Genomic DNA, 20,339 nt, shown 5'->3' with positions numbered 1-20,339 from the left:
CTCAGCCAAAGAAAGCATCAAAGGGCAACGTCCACTGACACAACCCCTGATGCAAAAACTGGTCATTTTTGTTTGGAATCTAGTGCTAAACACAACAGAAAGCAGCAAACTGCTGAACCATCTAACTTTCAGCTATTATAATTAACAGCTATTTTCGTGTGCCATAGTTTGTTCTGATCATGTCTGCAGCCCCTCTGTGTCTCTCACCCCCTATCTTTTTTTTGACCATTTTGTAACAGCAGTACTTTTGAATACTCTTTTAGTAACTGCAACCAACCCTTGAAGTCCATGTGCTCCAGGACGGTCTTCTTGAGGCACAGCTTGCAGCACATGTCCAGTGGTCGGAGCTCCAGCTTCAGGCTCAGCTGCTTGGCTTGGAACAGCACCAGTGGCTTCAGGACTCCCTGTATAGTCTGCGAGATCTCCAGGGCCACCTGTCGTGTAAGTAAAGCACACATGCCTCGCTGTTTAACAGCGGCATTCCCCATAGGGCCAGAGCACGAAGACACACAAGGAGAAGCTCTCTGTTGGAGTTGTTCGAGAAGACACCTACACAGTGGGACTGCCTTAAAGACTCGCATGACGAGACATGGTAAACCAGTTCAAACTAACTGCAAGTTGAACTCTACAGAACTGCCACAATTATTATAAGCAGGAGCACACTACAGGCATTATTACAAACCTAAAAATGAGACAAACTAGGGGGGGCTGGATGCTTCATCTTTTAACAAATACAAATACGCAAAAGTTCACTGAAGTGTATCCACAATATTTTCAGAAGTCACACGCGGTGTCATCAAAAACCCTTCAGTTATCATAGGTTCCAGCCCTTTTGTTGACAACTGCCCTTTCTTCAACTAGAAGGACGAGTGCTAATGATAACTAACGGCTGCCCACAACCCTTATGCTTCTTAAAATTAATAACTGTTATACAGTAGCCTCCCTTGAGACAAACTCAAAGAAACCATGAAACAGTACAAAGCCACTGTGAAATGTTCATCTTTAGAAGGCCACGTGAGGTGCATTTAATTTAAGCAAATTTTTTTTTTTACATTGTGTCTATGAAGAACCAACCTATAGCTCTCAAGTTTATTACACCCAAGAATTCATCTTATACAAGTTAAACTCAACAGGAGATGAACTACTTTGCCGTTTTCATTTATTCTTGTCATTTTTGACAGACATAAAGCCTTTTCATTGCTTAATTTTGCCTTGTAGGAAAACTGACCCATCAATAAGTTCTTCTGGCACAAAACCAACACGTGATGAATTTCTAGCTGCAATTAAGCAAAATCATACATCAAGTAAAAGAGCAAGCTGTTCAGCACAATTTGAACGTCATCATAGCATAAAATAAAAAATAAACAGTTGGTACCTCTGTTATTTCGAAGTTCAGTTCCACATCAGTCACATCAACATCGTCACGTCTCACACTTTCAGAGCTGACACTTGAACGTTCTCCCTTTGGCACCACATTCAAGGCATTGGTCGTCTCAATCTTTGTCGGGAGATCACAATCCTAAGTGAAAAGAGTAAGCACAAAATAAGGCCATCTATGAAATCTGATCTTGAAGGTACAGATTTTCAGCCAACAGCCACAGGCCATTTTTGTGAAACAGGTTCTTTTGCAATGTTATTAAAAGCCGCAGATAATTACTTTTGGCAGTGATTTCAACCGACTAACCAGCTGCAAAACCAAATGCATATTTAAAACTGCCACAGAAAAATCCTAGAGTCCTTGCCTTCCACCTAACTGAGAACTGTATGCCACTCCTCTCCTGTCACCCTAACAAGAGCGTCCCTTTTCAGGCCAAAACGGCATAGGCCCATTTGGATCGCATTCTTACATGAGAATTTCCGGCTAAACGTCACAACAATGTAAATCAGCAGTCAGAAGTTTATGCCATGTAGTACCACATATCAGCAAAAAAATTTAATTTTGTCATCTTACTATGAAGCACGGAACTGATATATGCAGCCTAATTCTGAGAGTGCAATTACTCTGTGCAGCATTATATCTGAAGTAATGCACCCAGGTTGCAGAGGTTGTGCTCCACGGAGGCCGTTCACCGCCGACAGACAGACAGACAGACAGCAAAGGGTAAGAATATCTGCAACACGAGCATGGCACCAACAAAAAAAACTAGTCTAACCTGCGGCATCCCTCAACCCCAGATCAGCTGCTTCTTGCTTACCCCTGTTAACATGATAGGAGCTCCTTCTACTGGCTTCACAGATGAGCTGGGTGGTTCAGCAGTTGGAATGCTGTTCAGGACCTTAAGTACTTGCACCAGCTTGAAGTCAGTGACTGACACTCGTAGCAATGGCAGCTTCCCAGACACTCGAATCCTGAATTTAAAGCACAGTCAATGACAAGCAATTCACTGTGACATCAAATGACCTCACCACGTAATGTGAACCACACGGGAAGTAGAAAAAGATAAGGCAGGCACGGGAGCGGGAATAAATGATGACCGCAAACATGAAGGAAAGTGTCATTTTTAAGACACTAACAGAAACTTTTTGCAAATTTTCAGTTTGAAATATTTGCATTGCATTTTATATTGTCAGAACAACGCTTAAAAGTAACGTTGCCACAAATACCCTACACTTCTTTCTAGTTACCATACACAAACTTTTGTCAGTTTCAAATCTGCACAATACAAACGAAAACACACAGGGAAATTTCGTTGTCAATCACACTTTGTTATCAACCATGCAAACAACTTGAACCTTAGCACATATTAAAAAATGCAATAGTCAACTTGAACCTTTGCGCATATCAAAGAACGTAACAAGGAGAGTTTTGACAGACAATTTCGTGTACGGAGGCAGCATGATGTACTGTGAGGCATACCACAGTTGACAGCTCCAGATCAATTTTGACAGCCTAGGGCTCTTTAACATGCACCAAATCTCGGTACATGGGCATTCTTGCATTCTGCCCTGTAAAAATGTAGCAGCCGTGACTATATAATGTCAACCTGAAAATCTTGTGCTTAACAGTCAGAATGCAACAGCCACTGGGCTGCACTGGAAAATCAGCAGGTAAGCAGGGTTTAAATTTAGGCAACTATTAGAACAACCTGCATACTGGTTGAGAAGCTGCACATCAGCTAGCCTCTACCAGAGGAATAAAAAAAACTAGACAACTTTCACAATTTTTGGCTCGTGCTCCCCCTTAGTGCTTCAAGAAGCCCAGCAGGTCCCCTTGTCAAAATCATTTTAAAACAGCCTCTGCTAAAAATGTCTTCAGCCCCCACGCAATACTCACTTAGGCAAGCTTATCTTTTCCGTAAAGATGCATTTTTCGATGTCTACCAAAACATCGGTGGGCTCCAAGACATGTAGCTCAGACTTGCCACCCCTCAGTAGGGGCTTCCAGGCCTTACCTAAAGGGGACACCCAACAAAAAAGTATAAAATAAAATGCTACTGTGGACAACAATGTAATACAGCAACACCTCCTTTCAACGCCCCATTGTGCCCCCCTGGAAAGTGGTCAATCACGATGGGGTCGATTTGTCATGCCCCTGATAAAAACATGCAGCACTAACCTGGAGGGCAAACTATAACTTCAGTGGCAGTCACCCGAACAGTGTATTTCTCATATGCTTGGGCGATCATAACCTGCATCACTTCAGACTGCATCAGATGAGAAGGAGAAAAAAAAAGCGTGATGAGCAGCACCTGGAAACATTCTGTCCTTGCAAGACAGCAATTGTGCTGTTTTGCTTAGCACAGCTAGATTAAGAGAGGAGGAGGGTCTTAGACCATACATTTTTGTTAATCAAGTCACAATTATGAAATCATCAGGGAACATGTATATTAATGCGCTGATTCTCAATATGCTATTAAACTTCATGTAAAACAGGTCCTTGCATCCAATATTATATAGGCTATTTGCAGATTTGACACATTTTGCTGCAGAAAGCTCTCTAAAATGCAAGCCATTGGTTGGTGTTCACATCAAAAGAATACATTAAGAGCAAACTTATCATCCTGCCCATTATAAAACTTGAGTTATAGGATTCTGAAGTTGACACTTCAGAAACTGGGAAAACAGAAACTTTAGAACTGGAAGAGAATGACCAATTCTGCATATAAGGGCATTTACCCATAAACGCTATTACGTCATATAGGTACATTTAAGAAAGAGCTAAAGTGTAGGCATGTGCGAATATTCAATAATTTCAAATATTTGGTCGAACAGTAAAGTATTCGATATTAGATTGGGTCCAAATGTTTAATACTTGAAATCTCGAAGTATTCGTCTCGACCAAACACAGTTTCTGGAACTCTTGCTGTGTGCAGTTTTGGTTCAGCACACCTCCTCCGGGATGGCAACGCGGCGCGCACATGCACAACCAAAGCCCCAACTTCGCGTTGTGTGCCTGTGCTCCCGCGTGTATGCCGAGCCGGTCTGCACATGCTCATGACAACAGATGCGAGCAGGTGCAAGTGTGGCGTCCAGATCTGTACCTTCGAGGCGTCTGCAGCCGTGCTACCCACAGTGCACACAAGCCATAACCAGCACGCCCGCGTGCTTCAGAAGAGAGATTTAGCATAGCACGATCTGCTTCCACGTGCCACCAGTGTGCACAGGTGGGCTGGTCCCAACAGGGCACATGTGCAAACAGCCGGACAGCACCTGGCACCTTGTGGCAACTTCAGGGTGATCTGTGCATGTGCAGTGGCTCCCCGCGGAAGTGGATCACACTTTACTAAGCCTTTCTAACTGGAGGACACGCGGCTCCCTTGAATTCCGCAGAACAAGTCTGAGCTGACTGCATCTGCTGCAGCCGCTTTTCTCCGCATGAATTCACTTAACGAGTGCAACAGTGAGAGCATGAAGAGGACCTAGCATGAGACACGTGGAGATCGGTGCCCCTTTCAGATGCCTGACACAGGATGGCACTAGGCGTTGGGTGCATGGTGCGTACGTCTAGAAGGTGTCATGGACTCGCCATTTAAAAGCAACAGCTGCGCGATGGTGCAGTCGCAATTAGGAGCAGTAGTTGGAGGCCCCACATACAGGTTTCCCACTCCGTAGATATGCTGGCACAGCATGCAGGTCAGCTCCCCCAATTTCTGATTGTCTTTTCTGTCGAAAGTCGTCGCAGCTTAAATGAATGTGACAAACCTTCAATGCACTCTCTTTTTTTCATGTACCGGCCTTGTGTGTTAAAAAAAATGCATAATTCTGAAACTGCTCATTGTGCCATTTAAGTTCTTTCGTGTGTCAGAAGCATTCAAAATATTCGCTTCGAAACTATCTGAAGAACATTACTATTTGCTTCAAATGAGCTTCGAACCAAAAAACCAATATTCGCACATGCCTCCTAAAGCGTCCTATCCAGTTTTCTCACGCAACACTGCTATAATACAGAGAAGCCACCCTAGCTAGAGCGCGGCATACGACTGTTGCATGCTGGAAGTGCTGTACGAGGAAGCAAACTTAACTGGTACTCCATTTTGCGCCTCTGGAACTGCCATAAGCACCTTTGAAACAAAGCTAAAACTACAGAAAAAGAGCCCCACATTTATAGCAAGGCTTGCTTGAGTTGCAGCCCCCTAACTGACTGTACTACTCCGCTCTTGCGGTGCATTTTTGACGAAATTTTTCATTGAGAATTTCAGCTATATCGAACTATTTTAAGATTTTTTACCTGTTCGTTATTACAAGGTTCGACGAAGATTTGCCTGTATCTTAAATCTTCCGGAAAGTCCATATTATGTGCCATTACTACTAGCACTGGCATTTCTATATATCCAACAAAAACAAAATCAAGCTGAAGCATAAATGTCTCTTATCATGAAGGTAACCTCACACCTAATACCACTGAGTGTGTACTAAGGATGTATCTGATGATCAACAATAAAAGTGGTTACAAAATTAGTTCTCATGTGATGAGATTAGTTATCCCACGTGAAAGATAAGAGATAAAAAGTACCTCAGTACTCCCAGACTTGACCAGCTCCCGCACTGTGGGCGCCTTGCGGCTCCTTGGCAAGCCGTGAACATAGAGCTGACCAAAGCTGATCACCAAAAGAAGCTTGTTGCTGGAGTCACAATATTGAAAAAAAAAAAAAAAAAAAAACTCAACTCATGCCACAGAGACACACATATGCACAAACATCAAGATTGGTTGGCTTTATGGGGTTTAACGTCCCAAAGCGACTCAGGCTATGAGGGATGTCATAGTGAAGGGCTGCAGATAATTTTGGCCACCTGGGGTCGTGCACTGCCATCGCACAGTACACGGGCCTCTTAACTTTCCACCTCCATCAAAATGCAAGCACTACGGCCGGGATCAAACCAGTGTCTTTCGGGTCAGCAGCTGGGCACCACAACCACTGAGCCCCCGCAGCGGCTTCACAAACATCAAGAGTTCATTGGCACAATTAGGGGAGAAGAGAAAGATATTATGGGGCAACCACACAGAGTAATTAGGGTTGCACTGAAATAAGCAGTGGCTTCCCCTTGACAATAACTGCAGGAGGCTGAAGTGAATTAGTTCAACAGCTGAGTTTTAGGGCTCTTTGGTGCATGATCATAGCGAGACTATAGCGCAGCAGGGGACGAGCACACACAAGGAAGAAACGAACAACACGAGCGCTAACTTCCAACAAATTTTATTTCATACATGCATCACATTTATATATGCCAAAGCATGCTCATGCTACTACTTGTGCTAACAGTATCAATGCCTCGAAAACAATAGTTCTTTATCACATAAAACTATAAACAGAGTGCTAACACACGTCACACCTGAAGCATTTATCCTTTCGGCTTCAATTATTAATCACGTGGTCACGTTGTTACTTTTTCCTATTACAACAGTCTTCTCAAGAAATGGTTTGCACGTTTTCAATTCGCATGATGGAATGTGGTCAGTGAGTGAATTCCCTTTCCCGTTCTTGAGGTTACATGCATGCTCCATTAATCACTCATTTACACATTGCCCTGTTTGGCCTATGTAGTGACCCCCACATGATAAAGGTATCTTATATAACACACCTTCAACGCAAGCGACTTAGGGCTTCTGATGACGAGTCGTGCATCCACATGCTCTATTGCTGTCGGTATTTCCTATCTTGCACAATGAAAAGAGTTACTTTGGGGCCGAAAATACGACATTTGTATTTGCCCATTGCACAAGCACATAACATTAAGAACGGGAAAGAGAATTCACTCGTCGACCACATTCTTTCATGCAAATCAAAAATGTGCAGACCATTTCTTGAGAAGGCTGTTGTATAGGAAAAAGTAACGACATGACCACGCGATTAATAATTGAAGCCGAAAGGATAAATGCTTCAGGTGTGACATGTGGTAGCACTCCTACAGTTTTATGTGATAAAGAACTATCGTTTCTGAGGCATCAACACTGTTAGCACAAGTGATAGTATGTCTTTGGCATATAAATGTGATGCATGTGTGAAATAAAATTTGCTGGAAGTTAGCGCTCACGTTTTTTGTTTCTTCTTTGTGTGTCCTCATCCCTTGCTGCGCTACAGTCTTGCTATGAAGTGAACGTCTAACACCACCATTTCAACTAAGACCACTCTCGGCACAGTGCACTGTTAATAACAGCACAAAAACTTACACCTCCAAAGGCTTCTGTAAGTCCCTTCCTCAAGACAGTTGTAATAGGAAAGCACTCCACAGCTGTCAGTTTGTAGATTGTTTTTTGTTTACAAAGTTTAAAACACTAAGAGTAAATGCCTCAAAGTGCTGGCAGAAATTACTGCCAGCCACTGAGCCAAAAGCAGTTCCCTTAGTATTTAATGAGAGATAAGTCTACTATAGAGTGCAATAAAGTGTGCTCGAGAAGAACGACTCAGTTCCACTATCAACAGCACAATACATTTGTTAACAGTTGTTTTCGCTGCTACTTCTCCACATGCTATGAAACAAACCACTACACATTATGTACACCTTCCACACCCATTACAGATCAACTACCACACATCACTTGGCAACTTATTTGAGAAGCATTAGGACAGCACATATTGTTATGAGGCTGCTGACCAGGCGAATGCTAGCAATGGTAGATACTGTAGGCACCCTCAGCCTTTGTAGCTAATTTTGAGAAAACTAGCAGATCCAAGATGCAGAAATAGCAGCTCCACATGATGCAAGCTGCTTCAGTGGCAAAACAACCAAGCCTGGAAAGCTTGCTCAGTGAGCCAAGAACTTACTCCCTCTTCCGGCCGCCCTCATGCACGATGAGGTAGGAAGGCTTCAGGTCAACCAGCACCTCAAGAGCTTTCCGCTGCTCAATGGCGTGCTGCAGCCCTGTGGCCGACATCGCCTTGATGTCGTTCAGCTTCGATACTGCCTGTGCCTGCAGCCTGCAAGCGTCAAAAGAGGGACACAAAATCTCTCTAGCCAAGCACTTTTAGCATCACTGAACAGAGTCACAGTCATGTAAATATCACAAGCTACTGACTAGGTCACCGATGATACAATCTTAAGAAATAAACTTAAATGCATCAAATTTCCAATTTTACGTAGTGCCCATGTGGTGAAAACGACCTGCTTAAAATTAAGACTCCAAAGGCTGCAAAGCAGCAAGAGCAGACATTGCCCTGAACTGAATGTCTTGGCCTTGCATTGGCTTGCTCAGTGCTGAAGAAGTGTTAATTAACATGAACTTTCAGCTGGGCTGCTGCGCTGCTTCGTTGTTTTTTCATTGCAGCCAATCTTAGAGCCAAAGGTGATGCTGCAAAGTATTTTTTGAAGGTCTGTACGTAGAAATTGAATGACAAAGGTGAGTTTGTGCTGTTCTTTCTATCTGGTCAATGTCCAGCTGGTTCTGCAAATCTCAAAAGCCCATGCGCAGTATACTCTGACCACCTCTCATGCCTCCAGGCATATGAAACAAATTAAAACAAAAGGACTCACTTGTCAAGGGTAGCCTGCTCTGGGGGACTAAAAACACCCACCAATGCCGCGATGACAGCCTGAAGAAAAGATGCAGACGTATACACATATACTGTGTCTGCTGTGTAATGTAAGCACAAGACACAGTTTAATGCGAACAGTGGTATCATGAATTGAAAAACCCTTTTGTCAGGGCTACAAAGCACAGCGTGTGCACCTTCAGCTGCACTGCAGCACCAAATAAATACAAAGATTCCAGCAGATTAACTTCGAATGCCGGTAAGTGTTCCATAATTGCAAGAGCTATCTCATGAACAGCAAGCACAGAATGGCCAACGTCAACTAACGCTAGCAGAACGGGAATGCTGCTTTGTTTACTAAAATCGCAGATTTGTTTGCGATTGTGACTACTGCTGTATTTAAAGTTATTCTCACATCAAATTAAAATGTTCCAAAACTACAAAAGCATATGCAATGTTCAGAAAAACAACCTTTTGCTTACTGTCAACAGCACAAGGGCTTAGGCTAATTATAATGCTTTTATCTTTTAAAGGTTTGCCATTGTTTTGGAAAACAAAACAGGAACAGGGAAAGAACAAATCACATGTGCACAGGATGAGGCTCTGCGTCCTAAGCACGTCTGCCATGTTTTTTCCCTGTTCCATTCTACAAAATAAATTTAACATTCCAAAAGTTTCGCTTAGCAACACTCTTCAGGTGCCTCTTTATGTTTCAGCTGCGCCAGCGCAATTGAACATACCGAGTCATGAACCATCTCCACTGGTTCTGCAAAAAGGTGAACCCTGTGGTCGCACTTCTCATCAATTGGGTTCGTTTCAAATAAAAACGACAAAAGGGTCTTCTTCTCGTTGCCCTCCACATTCTCGGACGATATCAGTGTGCAGAATTCTGCCGGGTCTTCGGGAAAACCTAGGATTCTGAATTTCTCTATTTTTGATTCCAACCTGGAAAAAACAAAGGAACAGACTTACACATGCACTTAAACATACGTACACTGGAAACCTAGGTGCATGGTATAACTGTCAAATTTGACTTCCAGTGAGCTGCTGGCCAATTCCTCTCCATTTAAGTACAGTAAAAACCTACACATACAGTCGAACCTCATTATAGCGAAGCAGTTTATAGCAAATAAATGCACGTAACCAAGAAATGAAGATTCCCCTTAAAAGCTCACTCAACACGGGCTATAACGAAGTTACGAATATAACGAAGTAAGCGCTGGGCCCCTTCAGCTTTGTTATCACCAGGTTCAAATGTAATATGGACCCACATATAATAGGAGCCGTAATTTGGGGATAGCAAAAACTGGAGAAGCGTTTTCATCCACATATAATGCAAGTGAGGAAAGTGCACCGAAACCATTTATTAGCACTGCACTTCGCACTTCAGTGATCGTCATCGTCAGGAGTACTGTATTCAGAGCCCATTGTCAGAGGTATTTGTGTTCGGTACAGTTGTGCGCGTTCAATATCCTGCGTTTCTTTAAAGTGCAGCAGGCGAGTTCTGGAAATGCTGGCCCAAACATTTGCAATCAAACTGCACAGTGCGGCTGTCCATTTCAACAATCCTGCGGCAGTAACTGTAGGCTCTCCCTTCCTCATTCAATCCATGTAGCAGTGCTTTATACGGTGCTGGTGCTTTCAGCAGCTGCGATTACTGTCCTTTTAAAAGCAGCAGAGTGCTGCTTTCGCGGTCTCAACATCGTGCGACGTGTGATTGCCCCGTTTCCAATAGCGTGGATGATGAGAGGTCAGCACGGTGAAATGGGCCAAAATAAAAACAGCCAACTGAGGTCACCACTAGACGGCGCCTCTTTTCGCTAGAAGTCGGATGTTTGTAGTGCCGAATAATAACGAAACCAGAACTGCGAAAATTTGATATGCTAAAATTTGGAAAAAAAAATTTTATAAAAGTTTTCAGGCGTGCTCACTGGTCCATAATCGCGTCCAACAAAAAGAGTTTATACATAGACTGACATCATCGGGAATGGAAACTAGAGCTGTGTTGCATGCAGGTCTTAAAGTTGTGAAGCTAGGCATTAATAAACAAATTGAAGACCCCTCCAACATTTTGTCATAACTACCAAAACAAGTAAACAAGCTGATACTATGAGGCTGTTTACAAAATGAAGCATACGTTCCAAAATAACAATGAGAAATTCCAGTCATGTGAACCTAGTATTCTCATAGATGTCAAGCTTGATTGAGAACAGTTGTGTCGGCATAACCAACACTCACACACTCGCTCTGTGATCTTTTCCAGTGGGCTGTCAAAAAGTTTAATGCAATCTGTTTCAATTCAACGTGTGCCTTGCTTGGCTTGAAAAGACGCTGAGCAGCTAATACATACAATTTTTAGTCTTGGCAAAAGATGCACTTATTGAGAGAAAATCAGAAATTGAAAACAGAACTTTTTTTTCTCCCACCATATAATTCAAAATCTGGGCGTCAATGCTGGAAGCTTGCTTTGGTTTGATTTTAAGGGGTTTAACGTCCTAAAGCAACTTAGGCTATGAGAGACGCCGTAGTGGAGGGCTCCTGAAATTTCAACCACCTGGGGTTCTTTAATGTGCACTGACATCGCACAGTACACAGGCCTCTAGAATTTACCCCAACGAAATTCAACCGCCACAGCCAGGATCGAACCCGCGTCTTTCGTGTCAGCAGCCGAGCGCCATAACCACTGAGCCACCACTGTGGCTTCAATGCTGGAAGCGTCCTCTATAATCACCAATGGGAAATGGATGATGCTGCAAGCTAGCCTTGGAGATCAGCACAAAAAAATAGTCACTGCAGTTCACTGGTGAAAACTGCCTGTGGCAGCAATATTTGTCTGTCATTTTTCGGCCTTTTCTAACTATAAAAGCTCCATTTTCAGTTAAAGTCTTGAATCAATTTAGGCCAAATTCAAGGGTAACGGAGTGGATTCCAAGAGAAAGTAAGCGTAGCAGGGGGCGGCAGAAGGTTAGGTGGGCGGATGAGATTAAGAAGTTTACAGGCAAAGGGTGGATGCAGCTGGCAAAGGATAGGGTTAATTGGAGAGACTTGGGAGAGGCCTTTGCCCTGCAGTGGGTGTAGTAAGGCTGATGATGATGATGATGAATTTGTTAAACGTAGTGAATCCCTTACATCTGCCCCTTCACCCGGCCCTGGACTTGCATCAGCATTAGTTCCAGCACGCTAAGATATGGGCTTGCCAAAGAGACAAGCCTGACATTGGAGACTCACTTGATAGCATCTGTACGGGGCCTCTGCTCAAAACTGGCAGACATGTCGTCCAATATAACCTGCACAACAATAGTCTTCCTGCACACGAGAAAGAAAAAAATTTTAAATATACATGGTGCAAAACATGCAAAAAGGCACGGCAACTGCAATGCACGTTCCTAACAAAGCAGCAATGATAGTTATTACATAAGCTGTTAATTTTGCCAGCAGAGACTAGAAGTACATCTCCCCCAACCTCTAACAAAAAATTTAATTTCCTTCATCCCACGCAACAATAACACTTATAGAGGCATCGTAGGTAGCTGAATAAATAAAGTAAAATGTTACCTCATTCACACTACAGTTTTTTGCACACAACAGGTATTTTGTCACTCTGCATATTTGATGCCCATACAGAGTCTCGCAAATTGTTTGAAGCACTGTAGATATTATGGTGATCTCGGCCAATAAGGATGGCACGCGCTCCATAAATGTGTTCCTCCCCACCCCTATTCGCCAGCTGGTGGCCCCATCTATGGGGTGGAAGGAGGACCAGTAGTCAGCTGCTCTATCATCACAGCAAGTGGTGCCTGGTGTTTCTTAAGGTTTTTTTTTTATTATTATAAGTGATTTGATGCAAGGTGATATGACGACTTTTAAGGCTGACTGCTTGGCTTGCTTGAGAAAACAGTGCACTTTCGACAGAGAACACACAAAAGGCACGACCGGCCTGGCAGACGAAATGCGTGCAAATGGCAGCACATCACTTCGCAGCAGGCCTCCACAGAGCTGTGTATGCGCAGGCTGTCTCCATTAATTTAAATGACTGGAATGCCCACTGTATCTGAAGAACCCAGCTCGAACTACCTATTTATTCAATTACTGTTCGAGAGTGGTGGCTCTACACTGTTCAGATATTCGAGCGCCTACTGTATTTGTTGTGTTCCTGCAGCCCTGACTGGATGAGAGAGCTGTAGGTTCCACACTGCTGCAAACTAACTGCGAGATGGAGTACAGCTATACTGCTTCCCTGTTTTGTACAAAATAAGAAGAACCTGGCACATACAGCAATGACAGATAAAAAGTGCAAAAGCATAATGGACAAAGCAAAACTGTTCCTATGATAGCCAAATATATGCAGTGCCTTTCATTTTTTTTTTACAGCACAATACCATACATTACCAGCTGAATCGAGCCATATAAAAGGAAGGACTAGGCACACACTATGACCACATCTGACAGTTTCAAAGCTCTCCCCAGTACTGGATTCCACTTTCCGCCTCAATCCAAAGTGCAAATGAGCCAGCAGTTAAGGCAGCACTATCATTTATGCCTGCCATTGTGGAGTTTTAGCTATGATTTTATACATACAATGCCCCAAAAATCATGCAGAGATGCCATGTGTCAGCTCCTTAGCCTGTAACCATAACTTGTGACTGCATGAAAAGCAGACTTTTGAGCAAAGATTAGCTTTGGTATCTGCTGAATAATGTATGCAGCAAGTGCCTGCGTGGGGTATGATAGATAAAATTTGAATACAGCTAGATGTACTTTTAATATAAATTAATCACTGGAGCAAGAACTGTCCCGTTTCCTTCTTGCACAGATACTGGTGCAATACACTAGCGGCAAAAATTTCTCAAACTCGCCCTTTTGCAAGCATGGAAAATAAATGGAGGAAGAGGGCTGAACTACGGCACCCATACAAAATTCTATGAAGGAACAGAGCCTTACGTTCTTGCTTCATCGTGTACAGCCAATGAAAAGTTCTTCAGCAGGAAGTTCAGCCTCTTAGAAACAAACTGAAAAAGGAAGAAGCAAATTCCTCATTAGCTTGTACACCACACACAAAAGAACAGTGCACAATGTCAAAAAAAAATCATAAACAGATGCTAGTCTGTGCTGTAGCCAACAACTGTAAGCACAAAATGTTTGGAGACTGCAAATAATCAACGTCTGCCACTGCACAAAGAAACTAAGTTTACTACTCTTCTGACAAATCTGCTCACCAAAACATCTTCATTAGTTATTAATGCGTTAACATTAAAACGGTCACTGAAAGCGAAAATGGCGAGCACTGTCTGTCAGTAGCAAGTGGCAGGTGACAAGCTGCCCACCGGGCTACAAACAAGCTTAGTATACTACCTCTGATGCAACGAACCTTAGTATGCCACCTTAGACATAACAACCTTTCGTGTGTTAACCTTGGATATGACAAAGTTTAATATGACATCTCAAATATAACAAACATAAGTGTGTTAATCTCAGATATACCGAACCTAAGTATGCCACCTTAGATATAACGAACTTCTGTGTGTTACCTTGGACATAATGAACTTCAGTGTTTTGGCTCAGATATAACGAAGCAAAGTATGCCACCTCGGATATAATGAACTTGACATGTTGACCTCGAATACAGCAAACCTAAGTGCATCACCTTGGATACAGTGAACTGTAGTGTGTCAACCACAAATATAACGAACATTCAACTGCTAACGCATTCAAATGATCCACCAAGGATTGCCTAAGAGCTTTTTTTTCCCATGGTGACACAAAATGCACAGTATTTGGCAGTTAAAAATTGATACGCGCTGTGGCAGTCACATTACTTTTTCCCAGTTGTCTTGTATTACTGCACTTCCTATGTGAAGTGCTGCTTTTGAACCATCTGAGTAAAATCCAGTGCAAGACCCAAATTTTCCTCCAGTGCAAGGTATATTCTAGCATTCAGCAAGGCGGAAATTTGGGCGAGTTGGTAAGTGTTCATTTTCGCTCTCAGTGCAACACGAACGGGACACAAGACGAAGGACTAGCACAGCGCCTGTTTGTGCTAGTCCTTCATCTTGTGTCCCGTTCGTGTTGCACTGAGAGCGAAAATGAATATTCTAGCATGACCTTTTCTCATGGGGGTTTGTTTCTTGTGCAAATGTGTTAGGGTCAGATCGCAAACTAAAAAAAGGCTGTACCACGGAGGCAGTGGTTTGGGTTTTTCTGCAATACTTGCTAATATAGCAAGTAGACACGGCCAATTTTTCAATTTCAACAGTATTGCACGACCATCGACCCTGTGGCCTGTCATTGCCTTATCGCAGTGCAGCGTGGCAAAAAAAGCAACAATTAGCACATGTGTAAAACATGTGCTTATTGCCAGGTGTACATCTAGTCCATGGCACATATCTTCGAATCAAGTCAGCAACAGTCTGATTTCTTGAGGCCTATTAGAGAATATTGTTCTGGAGGGGCATTTCATAATAATAAAGTAGCAGAGGTGTTCTGGCATTTTTTTCATTTTCAGGACACATCCACATGTTAGTGCAATCCTTGTAGGAGAATAGCGCAACAGAGGCGGGATATAGACAAGATAAGCGCTGTCACATATTAGAGCCCAGTGTACATTACTAATAAACTAGAAATTTGGGCGAGCTGGTATGCATTCATTATGGTATGCATTCATTCATGCATTCATTGTCCCGCCGCTGTTGCACTGTTCCCCTACAAAGAATGCGTACCAAGTCGCCTAAATTTCTGCTTCACTGTAATACTTTATGTTCAAATGGTGGCTTATTGGTTTTTCCATAAAGGCTAGTTATGAGAGATGGTCTGTATATGCCTGTGGCCAGGCACAGTCCTGAGTTGTGTATTAATCTAATAGCAGAAATTTGGGTGAGTGGTACGCATTCATTATGGTATGCATTAATTCATGCATTCATTGTACCGCTGCTGTGGAAAATACCAGCGAGTGATAGACATGTAAAATACATGCCATGTCAAAGCCAGTGAATTATTTTAGGAATGCAGGAAAGTGACAACAGCGAGAAAGGGTGAAATCAGTGATGTAGATCCACCAAAAAATCAACCCTTAAGACTTAAAAGCACCTCCTTTTGCAGTACAGCATCCACAAAAGCATTTAATATTGATTTCAGCATAAATACAGATCTTTGTGAGTCTTCTTTGACAACTTTCCTAAATGCCCATTATTAGATGAAAAGAAAAATTCACTCAGAATGCACTCCAGATAAAAATTAAATGACACGGAACAAAAATCAATGCCATATACTAGAACTTACAGTGACTGGGTAGATGGGTGCTGAGGAGTTTTCTTGGTAACCAATGGCAGCATATAATTTCTCCTTTTCTGCAGGGGTCATGGCTTTCTCGAACTGCTTGGCTGCAAAATGGAATAACAGAAATTCAAGAATCTGGGCTTTCTTCCGGTACTCTAAGGCCGCCAGCCTACCATGCAAAATGCAGAGCTTCTAGCCTGAGAATTACAGAACAACAGCTGAGGAAAGGACAGCACAAGTAACACAAAAAGATTTAAAGAGAAAAAAAAATTCTCAAAAGTTACAACCATGGGAAAAAATTATTCCCTCACATTTGCAATGTCGAACTTTTGCCGTGGCCTCGTACATGAAATCTTTCCACTCACACCATGTGCACTGTGTGCTCACGAGAAACTGTCAAGCCAAGTAATAAAAGCTCAGTGATAAGTTTCCGATTCATGCGCTCAAAATCGTGGGCATTAAAAATGCCCCACAGAGTTGTACTATTTTTCTTCAAGTTAATGAGTTCCCGGGTAATGGTTTCCTGATACTATGTTTAAGATTTCATCAAATTCTGGTCGCATAATACGTTTAGCGAGAAACCGCATATGTTTAACCGTACAAGTGGGCATGTGACATGAACAGCTGGAATGCAGGGACATTCACCGCTCATAATGAATTTTCTGCAGTGCAAAGTCGCAACTGATCGAAGCGATTCAGGCGGCGTAGGGATTAGGCATTTGAGTCTCCTGAACACAGCTTCAGTTGCTAGACGGCCCACTTGAGCCTTTGAATTTGTTTTCGCCACGGGTTTAGCACATGTGCAGGCTTCTGGAGATGTCTGGGTGGGTGGTGGGTGACGACTTCTAATGTTAGATGGAGGAGAGTGGACATCTTTAAGGCGTTAAGGTTGGTAGGTGGATGGTGGGAGGACGCTCACAAGTGGGAGGTGCATTTTTACCGATAGGTGCCCTTCTGGCCCCTGAAGGTGGATGCTTGATACAGAGAGAGAAAGAGGCAGGCACCACTGCTGAGCATGTTAGTGTGTGTTGGCTGCGTTTTCCGCCTCTCCACATCCTCCTCCCCTCTCTACTTCTCTGATTGGCCACTGCATTTCCTCCTCTCCCTTTTCCCACCTCCTCTTCATATTCCTCTTGGTGGCATCACACAACACCAGGCGGCTTGATTTTTGCAAAAATGAGGAGAGTAAAGCTGACTCATTAAACACTGCACGCTAACGTATGAACGGGTCATTCTTGCAGGGACGCGGCATGAGGAGTAGAAACATAGCAGCTTATTCGCTGTGCATAGGGTCAAAAGAGCGCAGCATCTGAGAACTAAAGCAATGCGTTTGTATACGAGGTAGCCGGACCAGGGGAATGCAGCATGAGAAGCACAAATGCTGAAACAGTCAGTCGCAAACCACAGTGACCCGGCGCAATGGCCCCCCGTGTGATTCTGCACAGTACTGCAGGGCACCTTCACTTCTGCCTGTGCGCAGCGCAGAGGTGCCAGATCCTGACCTTGTGTGCACGTCATATCCCACACGTTGCCTCCGAAGGACTAGAAAGCGCATAGGCACGGAATGCACCAGCTCAATGACTTGCGGCTTAAACAGTTGGGAACCACATTTTCATCTGACACAGCGTCTTAATATGCATTACCGCGGTGCAGAAATATCCAAATATCAACGCCGCATGGGCACTGCCTACAGCAAACGGAAAGTCCCATGGTGCACCTGCTCATATAGTTGATAACAGCTATGCTGCAGAAGATGATTTGATTTGATATTGATTTAGGGGGTTTAACGACCAAAAGCGACATAGGTTATGGGGGAGGACACCGTAGTGAACGGCTCCGGAAATTTCGACCACCTGGGGTCCTTTAACGTGCGCTGGCATCGCATAATACACGGGCCTCTAGAATTTCGCCTCCATCGAAATTTCACCACCGTGGCCGGGATCGAACCCTTCAGTGTGCTCAAAGCCTCAAAAATCAAGTCAGGACAAAAAAATAAACAGCAGTCTCTGTGAAAGAGAAAGAGTGTAAAAGTGATGGTAAAAAAGAAAACTAGGCCTATGCCAATTTCAAGTAGGACAATGTGATTCATACTCTCACTGTTATTCCATTTTAATCCATGCATAGTGCAATAAATGCTTCATCAGCAGGTATTCTCTCTCTGAAAAGCAATTTTATTCATTAATTTTATGTAATACATTTGCATACACTCAGCATGCTCACATATCTCTTTTGGCAGAACTTCTGTTAAAAAGAGCTTCGGATAAGATGATTAAATTCTCTGAACCCTTCAAGTTAGTCTTAAAGGTTGTCTGCCATATTTTGACAGGGCTGGTGCAAGGAAGACTTTGGAATCAGGCTATTTTAAAAGCGTCTAACGTACCAGACAATATAGTTCTGATAACAGAGCACGTTTACCTTCCCATGACTAATGGTTGTCCAGCTTATTGTTACAATGCACACATCATGTCCCTGAGGCCACATGCTAGTGTCAACAACACTAGCCAAGAAAAGAGCAGATCTTGATGCATATTACATAAAATAAACTTAAAACCTCACGCGTTTTTTTTCAAATGACAAGAGGTGATGCTGAAAACAGATGTACGCACCAATGTCCTGGGTCTGAGGTGCAACACTGCTCTGGTCACTGCCATACCACCACGATGATATCCAACTTTGCTTGGGAGCACTCAGCTGCTGCTCTTCAACCTGGCAGGCAGCACAAATGAAGGAGCCACATCAAAATTTGAAATAATGCCTATTTCTCTCAGCATGATGCATTATTTACTGCATTCCTCCAAGGATATGCTTTGCAATGCAAACAAAAAGCTAAAGAACACGCCTCCTAACAGTGACTATACACACTTCGAACAATAACATCAAGTAAATAGGCACTTATCTACATTGGATCAATGTGCCGAAGGAGCTCGAAACAGGAACCACTGAATGTTGCGTGCTATAAATGGACATTCAAATGAGCTCCTATCCAAGCCTACCTCCAATTCTGCCTGACGTCTTGCTAGTGTGATATTGAAAACGTCCAGCTCATCCTCAAGCGTCTGAAATGAGGAAAAAATAAAATTTGATCAGTTCAGCCAGCCAACCCAGCGTAGACACCGCTCAGTTAATTTAAGAGATCCAGCCAACCTTCAGTTTTTCCGACGACTGTTTGGTTTTTAGCTTGACCTTGTACTGGGCCTTGTATGCTTGCACTTTGAGGACATGCTCATGCATGTGCTTTAGTGACCAATTGCGCCGGCGTCGTCTTACTTGCTCCTCCAAGATCGCCTCATAGGCAAAATGCCACCTGCAACAGTTGAACAAAGCAAGCAAGCAGTGGTGAAAATGAACTACTATCACACCTTTCCTTTCCCTCTTATTTTGCAATTTCCTGCATCTTCTTCTTGCACATTTTGTACATTCTACATTTCTCGCTCACTAACTTTTGAAATAAACTAGCAGCAAAACCTTTGCTCTTCATTTACGTGCCTGTTGCATGTACTGATGAACGCACATGTCAGTCAACAGACAAAATAAGCCGGCATTAAAAAAAAACGTACACGTCCTACACTTGACTTCTGAACAACAATTCAACATTTAAAGGATCTGACCACTAACCAAAACATGTCACGAGATCATGCTGGCAATGAAAACATCTTGCCTCATATTGCAAGATTCAAGTAGTACTTTGGTTTGGGCTACTTTGTTCACAGCTAAGTTGATTCTGAGCACGGCGCAAAAGAGACCGGGAAAAGGAAGGCCTATCAAAATAATGGAAGGCACTGCCCCGTTGTTTTCATGTGCCTTCCTTGTCCCTCTCTCTTTTACGCCATCCTCAGAATCAACTTAAGATGCGAGGAATGAGCACTTCAATATCCAAGAAATGAGGATTTACGATTTTAATTTGGCAATTAAAATCGCACGAAACAAACTGAAGTGCCATCCTGTGGTGAAACCCTGATACTATTAGTGTATCAAACCATACAACCACATCTCTGTAAAATATCATTGATTTGTTTGAAGTGCCCAGTGCTTTTCTCTTTTCAGGAGTGTTCATCATGTTTTATTATACTTTATGCTCTCTCCACTGTGCCCTTCACATAGCTGGGGATGTGCTTTTAGATTTTGCCACTAGATGGTGCAATAGTGTTCAGCATTTCT

General features: G+C 43.0%; 1 protein-coding gene across 1 annotated transcript in view; it reads right to left on the bottom strand.

The window, feature by feature from the left end:
- The window catches only part of Vps13 (vacuolar protein sorting 13C), a 111,144-nt gene that overhangs the window by 73,090 nt on the left and 17,715 nt on the right, over window positions 1-20,339 (bottom strand). Inside the window, exons 10-24 of the mRNA XM_077627537.1 lie at window positions 19,326-19,485; window positions 19,175-19,237; window positions 18,788-18,887; window positions 16,185-16,285; window positions 13,851-13,918; window positions 12,138-12,215; window positions 9,650-9,854; window positions 8,911-8,969; window positions 8,205-8,357; window positions 5,954-6,062; window positions 3,557-3,644; window positions 3,275-3,392; window positions 2,196-2,349; window positions 1,376-1,519; window positions 278-434 (exon numbers count right to left, since the gene is read on the bottom strand). Coding sequence (XP_077483663.1) covers window positions 278-434; window positions 1,376-1,519; window positions 2,196-2,349; window positions 3,275-3,392; window positions 3,557-3,644; window positions 5,954-6,062; window positions 8,205-8,357; window positions 8,911-8,969; window positions 9,650-9,854; window positions 12,138-12,215; window positions 13,851-13,918; window positions 16,185-16,285; window positions 18,788-18,887; window positions 19,175-19,237; window positions 19,326-19,485 — 1,757 coding nt within the window. The remainder of the gene's footprint in view (window positions 1-277; window positions 435-1,375; window positions 1,520-2,195; window positions 2,350-3,274; window positions 3,393-3,556; window positions 3,645-5,953; window positions 6,063-8,204; window positions 8,358-8,910; window positions 8,970-9,649; window positions 9,855-12,137; window positions 12,216-13,850; window positions 13,919-16,184; window positions 16,286-18,787; window positions 18,888-19,174; window positions 19,238-19,325; window positions 19,486-20,339) is intronic.

This window comes from Amblyomma americanum, chromosome 6 (assembly GCF_052857255.1).
Source record: "Amblyomma americanum isolate KBUSLIRL-KWMA chromosome 6, ASM5285725v1, whole genome shotgun sequence".
Classification (NCBI taxonomy): domain Eukaryota; kingdom Metazoa; phylum Arthropoda; class Arachnida; order Ixodida; family Ixodidae; genus Amblyomma; species Amblyomma americanum.
This window is presented reverse-complemented; position numbering and strand designations above follow the sequence as displayed.